The sequence below is a fragment of the Pterocles gutturalis genome, unplaced genomic scaffold (genome assembly GCF_000699245.1).
Source record: "Pterocles gutturalis isolate BGI_N339 unplaced genomic scaffold, ASM69924v1 scaffold14711, whole genome shotgun sequence".
Classification (NCBI taxonomy): Eukaryota; Metazoa; Chordata; class Aves; order Pterocliformes; family Pteroclidae; genus Pterocles; species Pterocles gutturalis.
In genome coordinates, this window is record NW_010100611.1 from 10956 (window position 1) to 31297 (window position 20342).

At 37.5% G+C, this 20342-nt stretch overlaps 1 protein-coding gene across 1 annotated transcript in view; it reads left to right on the forward strand.

Annotated features, from left to right (window-relative positions):
- Positions 1–881: 881 nt before the first annotated feature.
- LOC104466989 (focal adhesion kinase 1) overlaps positions 882–20342 on the forward strand; it is a gene marked incomplete at its 3' end in the record, with an annotated part of 49202 nt that continues 29741 nt past the window's right edge. The window contains exons 1-7 of the mRNA XM_010080595.1: positions 882–983; positions 2093–2155; positions 6721–6775; positions 9591–9731; positions 10460–10537; positions 11410–11517; positions 12728–12845. Of these exons, the coding sequence (XP_010078897.1) occupies positions 919–983; positions 2093–2155; positions 6721–6775; positions 9591–9731; positions 10460–10537; positions 11410–11517; positions 12728–12845 (628 nt within the window). The remainder of the gene's footprint in view (positions 984–2092; positions 2156–6720; positions 6776–9590; positions 9732–10459; positions 10538–11409; positions 11518–12727; positions 12846–20342) is intronic.

Genomic DNA, 20342 nt, shown 5'->3' on the forward strand with positions numbered 1-20342 from the left:
TTTTGGTAATAACTGTATAAATTACTTACTCTGATGTGGTGAAAGTATTAGCTAAATGGAGACTTGCTGCCTACATCAATGTTAGTAAATAAAACAGGTCCAGGACATGTGATGACGCTTTGACCCATCGTAGTCTATCATGTTGAATACTTTGCATGCTCTGTGGTACAGCTTTTGGACTGCGTGTCACTTTACCACTCTTCTAGACTGTGCCCAAGAACAGCTGAGGGATGTTGCGTGCCAGCAGTGGTTCAGATACACCCTTCTGGCCCTACCATCCTCTTTGGGAGGGATGACCATTTGGCCATAGCCTTTGGCCTCGGGGTCAGAGCACACTCCTTGGCTTGTTTTATTTCTTCTGTAGATGGTAACCATCTAGTCACACTCTTGTGTCTTCTTCATGCTAGTTCAAACAGTATTTTAAGTCAGTATGTAGTATGATTTTCTCATACTACTCTTTACTTACGGCTATTTTTATTTTCACAGTAATGCACGGACATTTGTCTGGTTTATATGCATGATTACGTGCACCTACAAAATTAAAAAGCTATTGACCAAGATGGTTCAAGAATACAGCATACGTTTACATATGTTGAATGCAGGTGCGACCATCTGCTCAGCCTCCTGTGAAGATTTTGAGCATATTTAATAAAACTTCGGTAATACTGATGTAGATAAGGAATTGGTTTTATCAAGTTCATTGCAGTCAGAATGGGTTCCTTACAAAAGTGCAGCTCATTTGTGGATATTATGAACAGAACTTCTTTCTTCGCTTCATACACCGTAAGAAGTCATTCAGAAAAATTAAGACATGCTTACTCTAAAGTTGTTTGGGCAGTATTTCAGTCTGTATTGGCACTGAACTGATCTCTCTGTGATGCATACCTACTTCTTTTGCTGTAGGTGAAAAATGACTATATGTTAGAAATAGCAGATCAAGTGGACCAGGAAATTGCTTTGAAACTAGGTTGCCTTGAAATCCGGTAAGCTGATAATTTCATTTATTATTCAACATTTTTTCTGACAGAATATATGCATTAATTTTGAAACTGCTTATAGTTCATCTATTTGAGGGCAGTATAGTTGAATAAAACATCAGAACTGTTTTGCTACAAAGTAGTTTGAAGAAAAACTGAATAGACTGTATGGTAACCAATTTCTAGTGAGTTTTAAATTAACTTTAAATTCTAATTTAAGTTCTAATTAATTACATCTTGATACTGCCTTTTGGGTGAATTCTTCCCCTGAATAGTTCAAAGGCCTGTAGAGTACAGTGAAGTATATTTTAAAAATGCATCTGTGGTGTTATTTAGCAAATCGTCATGTCATTGTGCATATAGAAATCCTACATCTAAAGAATATAATTAAAGAAAAATGCTGCTACCTTTCTATATTTGCTCAGTTTTTACTGTGCTCTTTTCAAATTATTAAATGTTAAGGATTCTTTTGGGTGTTTTTGATGTTCTTGTCAACTTTATAGACGGCTGGAAAATAAAGATAAATTTGTCAGATAAGAGGTCCTTGAGAGAGTTCCCAGTGCAGCTTTTGAAATGTGTGTTTTGGTTTTTGCTAATTTATGGACCATTTCCAGCCTGAAACATTTGCTTTAGTTATGCTGTTGTCTCTCACTGGGAAATTAGGGAAAAAATAAAATTGATAAGAAATTAATGGGAAATGTAAACTTGTTAGCAGAGAATAGAAATGTCCTTTGAAAAGTACTTTCCAAAATTACAACTAAATTTGGGCTTAGAAGTTGTTACAAAGGAGGGAGATACTGTTGGAGGTAGAACGCAGCTGCTGAAGGGCAGGTTAGATCACTTCTTTAGGTAGCAGTGTAGTTAAGCTGTTTTTAAGTGGTTCTGAAAATGCAGTACAGCTGTAGTCCTGTGTAATGTCCCATACATGAAATAATTTTGTGAAATAAAGTATGATCTATGGAGGTAGGAGAATAATGCACTACTATTTATATTTTAATTCATTCTGCCAGTGTTTTCTAATGGTAAGTCTCTGAAAGATTTGACTACATTGATGTTGTGATTTTAGGCTGGATCATCCAATAATTGTCACTTTCAAATATTTTTCCTGACTTCAGGAGATCCTACGGAGAGATGAGAGGCAATGCATTAGAAAAGAAGTCCAACTATGAAGTGTTAGAGTAAGTATTGTGCTCTAGCTTGAGGTTTGAACTGCTTCATAATCAGGAACATCAAATTCCGTCCAATAACAGAATGTTTCTGTTGTAATTTTTTATTCCATGAAGTTTATTGAGATCTTCGAGTGCTTTAGTGTAAGAAAAGGATGATGAAACCTATCAAAGTATATAAGTAGGAAGTAGGAAGAACACCTTTAACTCTGGTCCAGGGAAACAAGGTTGGAGTTGTTTAAACTTGATCATGAGCCTTATTGTATTTTTTTTTTTTTTGCAATTTTGCTAATGTTTGTGGGTTCATCAAGTCTAGTTCTCAGGTGATTTTATTTCTAAATTGCTTTCTGTGCGTAGTAGCATTCTTCAGTTGTGACTCATCTGTGGTAAAGTTTGGGTTACTTTAAAATGTTCGTGGTCTATTTTTAATTCTGTTTGCTCAGTATGTGGATTTCCTAAATTGTTACCTTGCAATTAGCAAGCTTATTATGTATCACGAATTTTAAAATGACCAAAAAACATCCTTAGACTGAAACTGTTTTGGGTACTTGATCATGTTGTACAACAGATGGCTTCAGTCCAAACAATCCAAATTCCTTCAGAAGCTTCAGGGATTCAAAACTGGTTTTATCTATATTAATTTAGTGGAACAGTGTTTTATACGTACATCCGCCAATGATCTGCTCTTTACCACTGATTATTAAAAGATGTTGTACAGTTTAGCGTAAAATTGGGATAAAAGGTTGGTGTAGTAGTGGAGTCTCTATTTTTTATTTTATTTTTAGTAAATCACGTGGTAACTTTTAGAGGTGTGAAATTAGAGAATTTGGAGGTGGAAGATAAGGTTTTTCAGCACAATGAATAAGTTCACAAGGTTTTTTGAGGAAACTATATGATTTTAATAGGTAAAGATAGCTTTAATGAGTTGCCTTCATTTATATATAGTGCCTGCTATTTATATAGTGCTCCTCTTATCTGTGCAGAATTTTTAAAGCTTTGTTTTTGTTTATATTAGAGGCTTTTTAAAGGACTTCAGTTTTCTGTTGGTAGCCTCTAGTAGAAATATCCTGGTTGAGGAACTGCAGAGAAGGGACAAATAAAGACGAACAGGATGAGCAGATAGACAAGGCTAAAAGGTGATATAGAAAAGATCTGAAAGCACTACGACCTGGAGAAATTCTGATCCCATGTCATCCTCTTCCAGAAAAGGGAGCTTGTGCATTACAGGTTTTGCAGTCTACATGTCTCAGCAAGAACTTGAGAAAGATATTTTTAAGTCAGTTATTTAGCAACTCATAAGCTACAAACATTAGTAATTAGGTTAACAAATTTGGAAGAAATGAGACAAAGGAAACAAGGGTCATAACATGACACGAAGTACTAATTAATAACTATAACAGGTGAGAGTTCCTGGAGGACTCAGTATGGGACTGCTCCCAGTTTAACAATGAGGTGTTTATTTCAGTGCGTTTTCCAAGCAGTACCTGTTTTGGTAGGAAATAAATTGATTACTGCTGTGAAAAAGTGAAGCAAAACCCTGGTATGCAAAATCTAACATCTTAATGCCGTGCCAAATTGGAAGTGTAGAGTTGTGTGCTTTAAGATTTTTTTTTTTTTGGTTTGAAAAGCAAAATATGGTGTGTATGGGACTCAGCTGGGAGAGGTGAAGGATAAAAGCACCTTAAAGTGGCTATAGATAATTATAAGCTGTCAAGACTGTGTAAAAAGTGCTAGTGATCCCCAAAATGTATTCATTCGATCTTACACCTTAATAGCCTATAAAAGTTTATCTACATAAGTAATCTCAAGTGTGGCTTTTTGTTTGTTTGGGGAGGGGGGTTTGCTAGTTTTAGTGCATCATGAGGTACTTAACCAGCTGAGTACAATTTTTAAATGGCACTTTTTTGCATTTGGTGTGATTGCTTCTTGCCTGTCTTTGTCAGATGTCTATTTGATGTACATTCGTCTTTGATCAGATTTTCATACAAGACGAAATCTGGATGGGAAATGGTAGATAAAATCAAACTGTTAAGTAGCCTTTAATGGTTGGGCCTTCATGTGATGAAAGAAGAATTTTTTCATAATAAATGTGAAGCCTGTTAGCATAGAACAGGGATAATTACAAGTACAAAAATGGGAGCTATATGAAGGAACAGCTGCAGCCACAATTTTGTAAAAAGCGTGTTAAAGTCTATTATGTTAATCTAACATTACTTTTTTTGTTGTAACTTGAATTGAGATGAAAAAATAGAAATAAAGATGTATGTTCCCTAAAGCTGCTTATCATTATTTGACAAGCGGGGTACCATCTATCTGTATTGAAGTTTATACATTAAAAAAATAAATTTATATTTAAGCACACAAGTAGGATGAAGTAGATGATGTTAAATACAAAGCTGGAGTAGAACTGTATGAACCAGGATCTCGCTGCTAATTATCTCTTACTGGCAATCAGAGAACAGATGTCTGAGTTCGTAATCTGGAGGACTGAGCTGGTGTGTATCCCAAGCTGGCTGTTTTACCCTCACGCAGTGCAGCTGAGGAGGGAAGGAGTCTGTAGGGTTCTGTGTTTAAAACTGTTTGTATGTTCCAATTTCCAATGCTTATTCTCTTGTTTTTAGGAACCCATAGTTTGATCTTGACCATGGTGTTAATTGTGTATGCTTCTTATGTTAAATTCTCCCTCAGTAAATAAATTTGCTATCTCAGTTAAGCACAAGATATGCTTTATTAACACATTTTATTAAGATTTGTCTTTTGCTGTACTGTACATAAGAATTCTGTCTGAATTTGTTACATACAGATCTGTACAAAGGGCTACTCTACAACTCATTTTAGTAAGAAATTGAGCAGATTGCTGCAGCCATGCGCTGTAGTGCTGTTAAGATGAGGAATACTGGAGTGCTGCAGGGTGCTTCGTTTTTGAAAACACCATTTCTTTCTCAAATTCTTAATGTTAAACTAATATATTCCTTGTCAGAATGTCTTTACATGTTATTTAGATGGTAATAGTGTGTTAGATTTATTTAACCGTGTGAGATGATAAACCGCATATAATTTGCATTTGAGAAGAAATGCATCAAAGGAATTAACATTTATGAAAGTTTTATAATCTTCCAGCTTACTGTCATTGCACAGATGCCAGTGTTCGCTGCTGCATGTGAGCGTTCTGCTCCTCTTAGTTGGGGATGTTTTTAGTATGTTTTCTGAAATCATATACTACTTGTCTTTCAAGAGCTTTAAAAATACTCTGTTTTATTATTTTGAGTAAGCTTTTTATTTTTACTTTAACATTGGCTTTCTTCTTGCACCATTAGGTAGCGGTAAACAGATACTGTGTATCTCAGACTTGCTAACAGCTTTTCTTTTTTTGCCAACTGTAAGAATTCCAGAGGTATTTCTGTTTATGTTCAAAGCATGCTTGGAAAGCTCGCTTTCATACTCATTTCAGAAGCAGATGAGGGTGTTTGTTTAGAAGAGATTTTAACCTCTTCAATTTAAAGGAAAAAAGCCAGTAATGCCTTTGAGAGCCAAGGTTATAAGTCCTTTTCCTATTTACATTTTTCTTTCAGTTTTTCCTTTGTCTCCTGCAAATTTTCTGCTAATACTATACAACTAGTTCATGGTTATACAACATTTGTTATACCTGGTTGTATAATGATCATCTTCTGCACTAACGTATCTCTGGGAACTTCTCAGGCATCTTTCTTGATGCTAATGTTTAGTTGTAGTAATGCATGCACACGTTGGACATAAGCTAGGTGCAGCACATCTGAGCTGCAAAAATATGTAATCCTGACTTCTCTGGATTTCAAACCAAGGCTGCAACCCTATTTATAAATGTGAAAGTGAGCTTGAAGTAATTCAGTTTGCAAAATCTGAGCTTTCAGACAGAATTAGGATCCTGATTTACAGATGCAAAAAGTGAGATTACTTGCAATAAAAAGCTGGGAATTTTAACGTTAGATGCTCAATATGAGGAAAAAAATGACAGTAAAAATTAAAAAAAACCCTTCAGTTATAGTGTTGCAAAGGGTAAAACAGTAGTGGAACAGCAGTCAGTATGTTTCCTGAGATTATATCATGGGAGGTCCTTTCCTTTATGTTGTATCACCTGCTCAGTTTTAAGCTGTGTTTATTAGAATTTGCCGTTTTCATGTTGTTCCCCTCTCACCTTACCACATGCTGTAAGAGTATTTTTTTTCAATATTCTTGAAACGAATAAAACATGTAAAAATAACAGCTTTTATTTTCAAAACTTCTCTGTGCCCAAGCCAACATTTCAAATAATCCACTTTCCACACCAGGTACCAGCTGTAACTGTGATATCCTTTTGAGTTTAAACTAGAAGATCCTGCTATCACGCATTTGCTGTGGAGTGGCTGTGGTTAGCATTTTAGTGGTACTGTGGCTATTACTCTTGAGATTGTCAAAGACCTTACTATGAAAATCATTTACTAGATTGCATGTGCTGGTTAAAAACCAAACCAAAACCAAACCCAAAACACCACCTTGAAAAAGCAATATAATATTGCGCAATGTTTCTTGTACTAATGCTGTGTGTGTTTTTGTTTCAGGAAAGATGTTGGTTTAAGACGTTTTTTTCCGAAGAGTTTACTAGATTCAGTGAAGGTAATTATAGTTCCAGTCAATTGTATACTACTGAGAAAAAAATAAGGGTCAGTAATCTGAAAACTGCTTTATCATTTTCACCGTATAGTTTTAAAGGAATTGCTGTGCAGTTGTGCTGGCAGAACTAAGATAGTAGTGATTTACGTGGCCTTGCTGAGAGAACTACACCTCTGCCTCTCAAACCTTGTGGATAAAAGCTCAAGTCCTCAGATCCTTTTGTATCAAATAACCTCCCCCCTTCCTCCCTACCAAAAAAAAAAAAAAACCAAAAACAAACTTCTGGAGAAGGAGAAAGGAGGCAGGTAAGAAAAAAGCGTATTTTCAGTGGCAACTCAATAAACCGTATTCTGCCCTCCTTGCTCAAGACTGTATCCCACTCGTTCAAGGAAGATTTCCAGTAATTTCCATTTATGTTAATCCTAGTTAAAACTCTAAATGTTAGTTGAATCTCACTTACATTGAAGTCCATATGCTCCCAGAGTAAAAAATGCAAATTTTTCTCAACGTGTTTTGAAAAGGGGGCTTAAGAATAGTCACCAAGTATTTTTACTTATATAGCTGTCTTGGTATGAATGTCTTGGTAAAATATCTCTTATCATTCATACGTGAAAATATAAATCATAAGTTGTTATTTTAGAGCTGGTTTTGGCAAGCAGTGATGGTTTTATACAAATAATAGAATTCAACCTCACATTTAGCAAGTTTCTACATTGTGATTTAAATGGATAAACAGACAAGGTCTGTCATGAAGGGGCTTTGTTTCAAAAGACTTCTGAAAATCAGCAGCTAATGAAGTCAAGTGGATTTCTGTAATCCCTCTGCATTTTAATTTAAGCAATTATCTGAAAATGTATTCTCTGCTAAAGGCAGAAATTGTGGTGAAAGGCTCCAGATGTAAAAGAATGAATAACTATTTCAAAAATGGTATTAGGGAGCCAGAAAGCTGACCAACAAAGAAAACTGCTGGTTAGAAATGGTGAAATGGAGAGGATAGCAGAAAGAAGTATCAGGAATTGCTGGAAGGTGAAGCTAAGTAGAACCTTGCAAAGACATGAAAAAAATGTGGGACAATATGAAGAGAAAAAACAAAGAAAAATGTATCTGCTTTTTAATGAAAATGAAATCCCTATTAAAAATAATCTAGGATTGGTTCAAATTATTAAATGACTTTTTCACTTTGTGAAGATCAATGATTTTGAACTGGGACAACTTGAGCTACCAGATTTTTTTTTTTTTGCTTTTATAGTGTCTTGCTCTTGGTATTTGCCAGGTGTTCGGATAAGGCTAAAGTCTTCAGTTCCCTTAATGCCAGTTTTCCCTGTAAAAAGGAAGATGACAGAAAAGTCCAGAGAAAACCCTTTTCTGAACACTCCTTTTAAAAAAATCTGGCTATAGTTCTGAATGTTCTTTAAAGACTTACTAAAAATGAATGCCTAACCTAACTGGAAGTGCTGACAACGAAAGGAAGTTTATATTACAGGCACTGTGAAAGAATGAAGAGTTTTAATGCTTTTACAATAGGACATTCAGATCTGTTTTGGTAGAGGAACAATGGTAATTCCTGTCTTAACCTTGACATATTGCAAAAATAAGCATGGATTTGCCTTCTATCATTGTTAGCTGGTAGAAAGGGATGTATTAGAAATGAGCATTACTAAGGTTTTTTAAACCCATTTAGTCACTCTAGACACAGCTCAAGCTTTGGCAGAGGGAAAAAGAATAGATGTGTTCGTGGTTTTGACATTTTAGCACTATGTGATGTAAACAGGGGGTCACCCGCCCCTCCACTACTTCCAGAGCATGCCTGTACTCTCAGATCTTTTCCAACCTAAATGATTTTGTGATTCTTGGGATTAGGACAGATGAGAAGAAGGCACTGCACTTTTGTCCAGATGAAGTCTAGTGTTTAGAAACAGATGGTTTTCGTTCAGAATTCTTGATTGATTGTTCAGTTTTGGAGCATGTTAAAGAGATTGCTTCTCAGATTCTGTTTTTATTTTCATATGAGTGGCAGTCTTCCCAGGAATTACACCTTATATACAGGCAGTTTGGATATCCTTTAAAAAAGAAAAAATGCAGTTATTTGAAAATCTGCTTGTATCCTCTACGTATTTTTCAGGATTTGTAATTAGGTGTCCTGCTCTGTCCCACTGTCCCAGATGCTGGGAGGATGATTTGTGCTGCACTTTCTAAGTGGTTGTTTCTACCCTGAATACAGTTAATAGAATTATATGCAATATAGTTAAAATAGTTTTACATAAGTGGTTGGTTTATTTTGTATTATTTTTTAATTTACTATTTAAATTTTATCTTTTTATATGGAAGTCATTTTGAGTATTATCAGACTTTCAGAATTCACTGTATTACAGATAGTCTAAGATACTGTGTGCAGAGATTGACACAACTACAGCTGGGTTGTTACTACCAGATAAGAGAATGATGATTTGTGTTTAAAACGTAGTATGAAGATGTAGGTTGCTGTGTTTTTGTATTGGCACACAGTTAAGAAGTTGGGAGAAATAAGGAATCTAGAAAAAAATAGTTACTGCAAAGGTTAACGTTGTCTTCTATTGTAATTTCTTCAAAACATTATTAGTTAGGATATTGCCTCTATAATATTTAGCAGAAATAATTTTGTTCCTAAGCAGAAGTTAGATGGCAGAACTGTTACGTTTTGAAGTTTCTTTTTTCTCTTGAGAATTGTCTGCATCTTACTGATAAAGAAACTGTTAGTGCTGCTAAGTGACTGAAACTCTTAAAATGCAGTCACTGATGAGATTTAAAATAATCTATTTTTAAACATTTTAATACACAGGCCAAAACACTACGAAAATTAATCCAACAAACATTTCGACAATTTGCCAACCTCAATAGAGAAGAAAGTATTTTGAAATTCTTTGAGATCCTCTCTCCAGTGTACAGATTTGACAAGGAATGCTTCAAGTGTGCTCTCGGTGTAAGTAGAGAAATGTGGCAGTATCCAGAATGTATACTGTAGTTATGAGTCTATTTGGTTTTACTTCGTTCTGCAACTAATTGCTTGCTTGGTTCTTGTTTTGATGTAGAGGTGGGTCCTTTGATTTCATTAACAACAAAATGTATTTATTGGTTTTTTTAGAGCTTTCTCAGTTGCCTGTTTAAAAAGCACCATTCATTAGTAGGGTAAGAACTGTATGTTATTAAATATTTTTATTGGTGCTTCGTTGGTGAAAGTCAAGCAATTTTTAAGTTGATTTTGTGAGGAAATTAGACTTCTCAGCTTCTCCTGTTTGTAAATTTTCCTCTAATGCCTTTTAATCTCTACCAATTAAAAAAAATTTTTTGAGAAGGAGCCTTAAGTCTGCAAGCTTTGTGAAAATAGACACTCAAGTAGAAATTAGAACGTGAACATCGATGTCTGTGAGAAGAGGAAATGCAGGAAATATGTAGTTCTCATGTAGACCTAAGATAAAACACATGGAAACACATTTTGAGTGGCATGGATCTCCAGGAAACCAGTCATGAGGAGCTTTGCTACTTATAGAATTACTTGATTTGGATATATTTTAAATAGTTTGAAGAGTTTAAAAGCTCCTAGAGATTCATTACTAAAAACTGTCATTATAGCCCTGGAAGATAAGTGTTCCCTACCAGTGTCTTGTCTTACTGTTGAAATTTTGTCCTGTCTCTCCTTTGATTCTGAAGTCAAGCTGGATTATTTCAGTGGAACTGGCAATCGGCCCAGAAGAAGGAATCAGTTACCTTACAGACAAGGGTGCAAATGTAAGTCTACTTCTGTTTTCTTTTCTCAGTAATTTTCTCTTAACAACCATGGCCTGTTGTGAACTGAACTTCACAGAAAGGGGCATGACAAGTCTAATCTTTGAGTTAAACACCGAAGTGCTGGGGAATTCAATGTATACAGCTGTTATTTAGATAGAAAGTCATCAAATTATTCTAAATTAGTCTCCTCTTTCTTAGAATGTGTAAATGAAGAGCTTGTTTAATGGGTTACTGTTCTGCATTTGTGCAGTCATTGCTGGCTTATTTGCTTTACTTCATGCCCTTAATAGCCTTTTCATTGCCCGATATTGACCGTATTACAATATTTCCTTTACACTTTCATGGTGCAAGGAAATTACATTCAGGCAGGTTCTTCCAGCAAAATGTTTGGGACTTTTACAGTCGTGACTTAGGTTGAGCTCACGTCCAACTTCTATTGAAGTTAATTCAAAGGTATTGAAAAGCTTTGGAGATCAGGAATACACAGCCAGCTAAGAACGTACCTTGTACAGGAGTCTGGCGGTATGTTTAGTATGCTCTGAGTGCAGATATCGTGTGATTAACCTGTTGAGTTTTTCATCTTAACCTCCAAGAGGTAGTTTCCACGAAGTACTTCAGCATGTCCCTGCAGTTACTCAGCAGTGACCTCTGTAGACAAACTTGGTGCTTGGTTTCATTTTGCAAATACCGTGGATATTTCTGTAGGTTGTTAGCCAAAGCCTAATGAAAGTGTGAAGAAACAGAGGAACAGATTTCTACAAGTGTAATCTGGAGATCCAAGTCTATGTGTGCTTTGCAGCATCAGGAATTAAGGCAGAGCATCCTGCTGTAATTTTGAAAATTTCCCCACATTTTCCTTTGCCTTTCTGCAGCCAACTCATCTAGCAGACTTTAATCAAGTGCAAACTATTCAGTATTCAAACAGTGAAGATAAGGACAGAAAAGGGATGTTGCAACTCAAGATAGCAGGTGCACCTGAGGTATGATATTGACAGTTGTGATAAACTTACTTGCTTTGGTTTTCCTGGGAAGGGGTGGAGATCAGTAAACTCTTAATGAAGACATTCTGTATATTGTATTTCTGTTCTGATCTGTAACTTCATTCTAGATTTTTGTACTGTCAGTGTATTTATGATATACTAAAAGTATACTTCACTTTTGTGTGTGCATCTTTAAGCTGGGGACTGCCTGCTGTGCATGTGTGCAAAGACTTCAGTTATTGTTCAACTTTCTTGCTCCTCCTGTAGTTAGAGCCAGTGCATTATTTTTTTATCATTTGGCATTCTGGGCATTCTGCAGTTTGATTTTTCTTGTTGTTTAAGGGGAAAGGGAAGTTGATTGTGAACAGTCGTCATTCTGCTAGTCAGATTTTTTTTTTTTCAAAATAGATTTGGTGCTCATTACGTGTTTCAGGGTTTGTGTCTGGTGCTTGTATACTTCAGTATTTGTAAAAGAAGCTTAATTTAAAAATACTAGCCCTTAAATGCAACTTAGTAGTAGCCTGCAGATGTATATGTTGCTACATCCTAAAGAGGAAACTGAGCAATTTAACTTTTGTGGAAAGGGGAAATACTACATGGAGACAGAGCTGGGAGTGAAATAAAATCTTTTCCTTAGTCCAATGCACTGGAAAACAGTCACTGTTACACAGAATGATTGAGGGCAAGTTGGCAAATCTGTGCAGAGGATGATGAATGTTACTGGTATTAAAATTAGCAGTTTGTATATCTCTCCTTTTCTGCTGTCTTCGCTATTTATTGATTTTTATCTTTTTTGAAATTGGGATGGTGACTTTTTTTTTTGCTGCAGAAGGGTAGAAAAAGATACCACCTTTAAGAGTTTTAAGGAGTAAGCAGCTTCTTTAGAATTGTCATAATTGGAGTTGTAAAAGTCATAGCAGTTGTAATGAGCAGTGGTTGACTGAAAGTTTAGCTACCAAGCCACTTAAACCCAGATTAATATTACATTTGGGTGGAGGGTTTTATCAGCTGTGCTTTCTGAACCTTGTGTTTTAAATTTGCTACATAAAAGGTAAAGCAAGAATCTGATAGTTCTGTGCTCACCCACATTTTTCTGTTTACTGCTTGCAAGTGTGTGTAAAGTTCTGATGCAGTAACACAGCTGTTCTACTCACTGTTTGCAACTACAATAATACCTCTTTGTTGGTGCCTTGTTTTTTTCCTTCTTTAGCCTCTGACAGTGACAGCGCCATCCTTAACCATTGCAGAGAATATGGCTGACTTGATAGACGGATATTGCCGACTGGTGAATGGAGCTACGCAATCTTTTATTATCAGGCCACAGAAAGGTAAGGAGATGTTTCATTCTGATAGTTGCTATAATCCTATCAACTGGTAGATTATTTTGTACTTGAATAGAAGACACAAGGTAGCTGCAAAACTCTTACTTGGAGGCTCTTGTCTTTCAGGGAGGGACCATGAGGTATTTTTGTTATGAGAAATACTGACAGTAAATATCACTCCATCAAAAATGGCTTAATGGCTGATAATTTAGACTGGTTTTCAGTAATCACTGCTTTACACTACTCTAAACTGTTTAAACAAGGAGAAGTAAATAAATTGGAATTAAAGGCACTCTGAACAAGGATGTGTTATCTTGAAATGTGATTCCCTAATATACGAGTGGAAATTCAGAGAGCTTGATTAGAATGCATTTGGATAAGGTTCTGACTAGTAACAATTTTTTTAAATTTCTGCCTTCCTCCTAGATACTCAAAACATCTATGTTTAAAAATAAAAACTTTGAGAGAAATCTCATGAGCCTTTCTCATAAAAAACAGCTAAAGCAGAGACGCCTTTGGTAGTGTTAATCAGTTGTTTTTGTAGCAACGCGCAAGCTAGAATCCATGAGACCAGGGTACAGGTATATCTAACTTTAAAGAGAGAATGTTAATTAAATGTTATTAGAATTTCCTATTTTCATCCAGCTTTAATTATGGAAAACACCCAAGCAAAGCTGCTTAAGAATGGAAATTTCTGTCCTCCTGTACTTAACTTTACTTCTGGAAATTAATCCAATGGTTTTGGTTTCTAAAACAATGGATAAACTGTTTCCCTCTTCCCTATTTGTAATACCAGAAAGTACACAAACCATCCCAGAAGCTCTCCAGTCTGAAGCTGAGTCCCTTTTTAGCTGTGTTTTTGTCTTTGTGTGCCACTGGTTTTCCCTGTCCTGTATTTGTTCTAACAGGGTAACATTATTACTAGAGTTCAGGTCCTTCCCAGGTCTGTATGTAGCATCCTGCCTGTTCGTGGCTCTAAAGTCTGCCTGTGTTGACAAAGAACAGAAGTTGGTCATTCAGTAATGAAGAAATGTGATTGTAGAGTGTTAGATGTTTCAACAGCACTTAGTAATTTTTCAAATTATTCTTAAATTTGCATGTTTGTTCATTTTATTTCTCACCCTTAGCATATGTGACTGAGTCTTTGCTCCAACACAAGTAGCTTTGTTAGAATTTGCATTAGTCGTGCAACTTTATTTCCATACAAAGGAAAATCTTCCCTCTCCACAGAAACTCAGGTCTTCTAGCCAACCTGGTGCACAACTCAGTGATTATGAACCATTGGCACCAAAATTTGACACTAAAAGGATAAGCTAGCATCAGTTATAGTGCTTGTTTATTGTTCTAAAAGTAAAATAGGCACCACAAACCAAGATTTTAATTTCATTGGTCTAATCTATACCTGTGAGCGATTGTCTTTTGTGCCTCTTCTTTAATGAAAAATCGTAGTTTGAGGTTTGTTACAATCCTTATTCACTCACAAAACTTTCCTTCTGATACCCAGCGGATTGGCTGTTTTTCAGCCAGAACTACAGGAGCCAAAGTTGAGCTTTTACAACTTTCTCATATCTTAACACATTACCTCTCCCCAACTCTCAGTCATACTAAGTTGATGGATAGCTTTGACACTACCCTCTGGTTTTTCTATAGAGGCACACGTGACAATGTCCAATTCTTGCCACTTCTGCACTGGTGGTATTTCAGAAATAGGCTCCATTCAGTCCCCATTGCCAGTGCTATTATTGGCTTGTTCCACTGCTATTAGAATTACTTAACTATACATGCATGCGTTTAACTCCACAAAATACGACTGCCCAGTGATTTCCAATTCTGTCATACACAACAGCAATGGCAGGCAGTCAAGGCTTTCACCAAGTCTTACTCACTCTGCTCATCCAGAGTGCAAGCTTCCAGCACTATGCATTGTGGCATTGACTGTGTTCCAGCCACGTTGCATTTCTCAGCCAAACCCTGCTCTGCTGTCCTCCATGCTGTTCTTGCCCAAGCAAGGGAGCAGCTCCCAGTCAGAATCTCTGCAGGATTTACCATGTCCTCTTCAATACTTCGTTTTTTCATGATGCATATGAACAACTGCCATCTAAGGTCAGCATAGCACGTGGGTCCTGACTTACTGCTGCTGTAAGTGGCAATAAAAATTGACCCAATCTGCACTTTTTCTTTCTAATTCTTGTCTTCTTCTAACCTTATTTCCTTGTCATTCAACTGTTACATCTTCCGGGCTCAGTAAGCTCTGTTAAGGGCAAGATCTCTGATTTTTCTGTGTTGTACAGTACTGGGCACAGCTGTGCCTGGCACTGTGGTTTGCTGGTAGGCATGAATGCAAAATCAATCAATGAGTTTAATGGAGTGTGTTTATTTGTGTGATATTCTTACTGGTGAATTTAAACACAGAGCAAATGAGCAGTGATTGAGTTAAAGGAATATGATAGAGCACTTTGGGAACACTTCTCTTCATGCAAACATTAAGAGAATACCTCCAGTTAAAATCAATTGTGGGGTTCTTTTGTCTGAGGTTTCTTTTTTTTTTTTTAAGTTCATAGCAATACTCAATGTATTAATTAAACATTTCATAGAAGAGCTGTCCCCACCATGATCTGCATTCCCAGATCTCCCCCACAATGAGTTTTGATTATACAAGGCACATTAGAAACAAATCATGTAGCAACCCTTGATCCAACAGATGTGTTTTCTCCCCTCTTTGAGCTTTCTCATCCCCTCTTTGTTGTAAATCTACATGTTTATTGCAAGTCCTCTCATAAATTATCCTTCTTGATTACTAAAAGAACCTGTGTTTTGTGATATTGTCTGTCTCGCTATCTGTTAATAATCCAGTTTCTCTTAATTTGGTGAGAACACTTGATTATGTTTAAGACCTGGACAGTTTTTGGCATATTTCCATTCAGTTTGTATTATTTCTCATAAATATTTTGGTATATAGGTCACTTTAGATCAATGTGGAAACTTTAAACTTAATATTTGTGTTTCCATTATCACACTTAACTCTTGCAGGCAAAGAGCACAAATGAAACAATTGATAAAAACTTAAACTGGTATTAAGTGGCTATTTACCGATTGGACTATGTACTAAGTAGCTTTCCTGTGATCTAAGTCTAGTGACTGAATTTTTTTATCTGTTAATCACTTTATGCAGGCTTTATAGGTAATACAAAATTGTCAAAACTCTTATAAAAGGCTAAAAAGACTCTGGAAGAAAACACATGAGCAACTGACATGGTTATCTGATTGTCGTTATACCAGAACTCAGCTTTACACTGAAATATATTCTTTGAATCTAAAAGGATTACAACTAAAAGACAGCTCATAACTTTGAGTTTCAAAATACCAAAATTAAATAATGCATTAAGTTCTCCGAATAAGTGTTTTCTGTTTTCACACAAATAAACCGTGAGCACCATTTTCATTTTAATGGAATGGCATCATGTATTCTAATTCTTACGATATTGTTATGGCTTTGACTAATTTGACCCCTCAGTGATTTTTCTTTCACAATCTTTTCAATCAGGTGAGGACGGTTTACATTGTGGTAAATCAAAATACTTGAGAGTTTTTTTCATGTCTCCTGGAGCCAGGGGTTGTAGGAGCGGTGGAAGGGACTGGGTGTATGTGCAAACACCAACATTTGGGTAGCGGTGGGGCTGCAGAGCTGGCTGCCCTGGGAACAGCCCAGGGGCTGCCCTGTGCCAGTCACAGCTTCCTCCACACCATTCCACCCCTTGCCTCTGTGACACACACACGCTTGGTAATTATTATTAAAATATACATTCATCACACATTCTTTATGACCTTCACTTACATCAACAAAAATTCCCAACATCAAAAATCTAACGTTATCATCATCACAAAAGAAAAAAAAAAAAAAAGAACAGTGTATAAACAATAAAACTTCTCTCTTTGACCTGTCACCACTTTATGACAGCAGATTCCCAACACCAGCATCCATCCAAGCTCCCCACAATTACTGCATCCCCTGGTGTTCTCCAGTCTGGCTTCTGGCCTCTTCCTCTGCCAGTTACTGTTGCTGCCGTGAACACCTGAAGCCCCAGGCTCGGCACCAAAACGGTGGGTTAGCCCTGGCCAGCAGCCAACCTCAGCTGCTTTCTCACTGCCCCTCCTCAGCAGGACAGGGGGAGAAAATAAGTTGAAAAAAATCACACAAGGCAGGGAGTTCACTTACCAATTGCTGTCAGGGGCAAAACAGATTCGAATTGGGGAAAATTAAATTTACTGCCAAATAAAGTCAAAAATTAAAACACGTTCCTTTCCCAGTCCCCCCTTCACTCCCGACTCTCTCCCCCGAGGGGTGCAGGGGTGGGGATGGGGGTTGCAGTGGGTCCCTCACAGCCCCTCTCGTCCGCTTCTCCCTCCTCACACGTCTCCCTGCTCCAGCACGGGCCCTTCCCCGGGCTGCAGCCCCACTGCCACTGCCTGGGCACAGGCACCCCATGCACCCCGTACACTCCAGAGTTGTCCCAAGAAGCTCACTCAGATGCCAGGGAGCATGCTCTACAGTTACTGTCTTTCCAGAGGCCATGTTTGAGCTGTGAGACTATTTTGCCATCTGTGAAAGGTCCCAGCGGCCATGACAATGTGAAGCTGGATGCACCCTCCCTCTGCTGCTGCTCCCTCCTTGGCTTCCTCCTCCTCTGCCTGTGCCGCCTTTTGCCCTTTTCTGAAACCTGTTTTCCCCCAGCACCCCCAGCTTGGCTGAGGGGCTCAGCTGTGTCCTGCGGTGGGGCCGTTGGAGCCGGCTGGGACCGGCTGGAACCCCTCAGAGAGGCAGCACTGCAGCCCCCCATTGCCAGCACTTGGGCATAGACACCCCAATACAATCATGCATATCCCATTTTTTAAATTGAATATAGAATTGGGTAAAATATTGTGGGTTTCAGCTTGTGAAAAACAACATATGTTTTTACTGGGATGCTGTTAGTAACAAATCTTGACTTCAGACCTACAAGGGTACTAATGAATGTTTCTTATTTTATTTGGGATATAAGCTGTAAATGGATGAGCACCAACTTGGGAAACACTGCCTGAAGTGAGCAGTTTGTATTCGGAAAGCACATAGGCATCTATAAGATCAGTTTTGATAAGCCATTTCAATGTAATTCCACATGGATGGATTTTTCTTGGATTTTCTCCAGTGAGAGAGGAGGTGACTCTAATACTACTTAATAGCAGGATTTTATTTCTGGTTGCCACTCTTTTTTTTTTATATGCTTATTTTTCCGGTTTCCCCTGTCCATATCTGGCCCTCCACTTGATGCACATCTCCTGCAGCCCAAAAGGGGGATGTTGCCCCTGTAGCCAGTCAATGTCTGTGTTGGGTTTGTGGCTTCAGTGCAGTGCCACGTGCTCATTCCTTCTCCCTGGGGCTGAGAGTGCGTTGTCCACCTCTTGCAACCCCATCAGCCCAGAGGACAAGGACCCAGTTCTGCTCAGTGCATGACAGTGCATTGCTCTGCTGCTGATGAGAACAAAACCAGTCCTGCCTCATAGAATTTGTCAAAAGAGAATGAAAAAGAAGATGATCAGAAGTAATGGGGTTTTAGTTATGTTGGATCCATGCATGCTGCCTGTTTTTGCAACCAGTCTGGGAACAAACATTGATTTAACTTGGGTTAGAGTCTCTGCTTTTCTCTGTCCATCCCTGTCATTTCCTCTCACCGTTTTCCAGCCATCTTAAATTCCTTTCACCTTTGTCACACTCTGGTTCTTAACTATGTCATACTACTACTCCTCGACTAACTACATAATACCACTTCTATTCACATTCTTCTTATCTCACAAAATGTGTAGAATGGTCTTACTATTAAGATGAAATCAGGATTTTGTTCTGATATTTTATTATGATCCTTGCTTTATATTTTGCACCGATAGGAAGCTGTTCAGCTGATTGAATTTGGGACTTGTAGGAGCAGAATGAGAATCTCATGTTTAAGGAAATTTAATACTGCACTGGGGAGTTAGGTTCTATCTTTGTCTCTCTTAGATCCTTTTTGATAGGTAGCAATTGACTTCTAGCAGTTGCCTCTTCTGGTATTTCTGACTTAAGAAGTTGAGGTCTACATTTGCAGGAGAGAGGTCAGTACTTTGAACATATGGAGTATTGTTGCCCTACAAGTGTTATGAAATCCTTCACTGATGTTTCTGAAGTCCTCAAATATGATACTGCTGTGCTCTGCACACACACCAAAAAAAAACCAAAACAAAACAAAAAAAAAAAAAAAACCAAAAAAAACCCCCACCCAAAACCCAAGAAACTCTAGAGGAAATTAAAATTCCATCTTCAGAATACAGTTTTGAATAGTGTGCAGTTAAGATGTGATGGAGCTACATATTAGAGAGCAAGGAAGATTAATTTCAATAACTGCCTATTAATTGTGCATCAGTTATCTTGATTTAAAAATACAGAGTTAACTTTGCAATTTAATAAAGTTCATCTAATACAGAGGTTTGTGTGTTTGTATCACTTCCTGAACTTTTAAAAACAACAGACTGCAAGAATGTTTCACCAGTAACGTGTGATTCATGAGCAACGTCTAAACGGTTACATCCATTGCCAAATGTAGGAGCGGTGTTGGAATAACTAACAGTAGCAGCATAACTTGGTGTAAACTAGAACACAGGATGCTTTCACAAATAATGATAACTGGTGTAGATGTCAAGTAGAATTTAAGGTTCTTCTGAGTGTTCTTCACACCCCTAGGGAGTCCTGCATAGTAGCGGGTGGGACTCTTCAGCCTGTTTCTCCAAGCGTGATGTCTTTTGCCCAGTTCTATCCCGTGTGAATTCTCTAGTGCCCATTACAGTCTGTCTTTTTTGGGGTACCTACCCCCCAGTCTTTTTATTGACAGGCTGTCACCTTTGTGCCCTTGGTTTCATACTTGTCACTCCACACTACCTCTAAGAACCTTTGCCTTTTGTTTCCTTCCCCAAAAGGTATCATCTACTCTAACCTATCACAATACCTTTATCTCCCGTCTCATGCTTCTTTTATAATCTTGCTGTCCTTCCTTCGCCCTCCAGTTTCAGGTGCTTGCTCTGGTCACCTTGCCGAGTTGCTCTAGGTCATCTTCCAAATCACAGCTCCTTGTTTCCCTACTTTCTTGCATCTTCCTTTTCAACACCCCCCACCAGACATAGCAAAACAGACCTAGGTAGGTGAGCCAAAAAAATTGTGACAAAATACTGTCGTTTGCCTTGTTGAGCATGGCATTTCTCTACTCAGTCACGTAGCACACAAAGGTGAGACTGTAGTTTACTTCCATAATGTATAGAAATTTCAGAAATTTTAACATAGGATAAAAACAAACTACAATTTACATGATTTTGTGTAAACAGTATATGTCACTGTTTTCTAAAAGTGTGGCTACTTCATTTTCTCTCAGGTCACTTTGTCCGTGTTACAAGGGATTTAGAGAGTGATACCCGTTTTAATTGCCCATCTTCTCTCTTTCC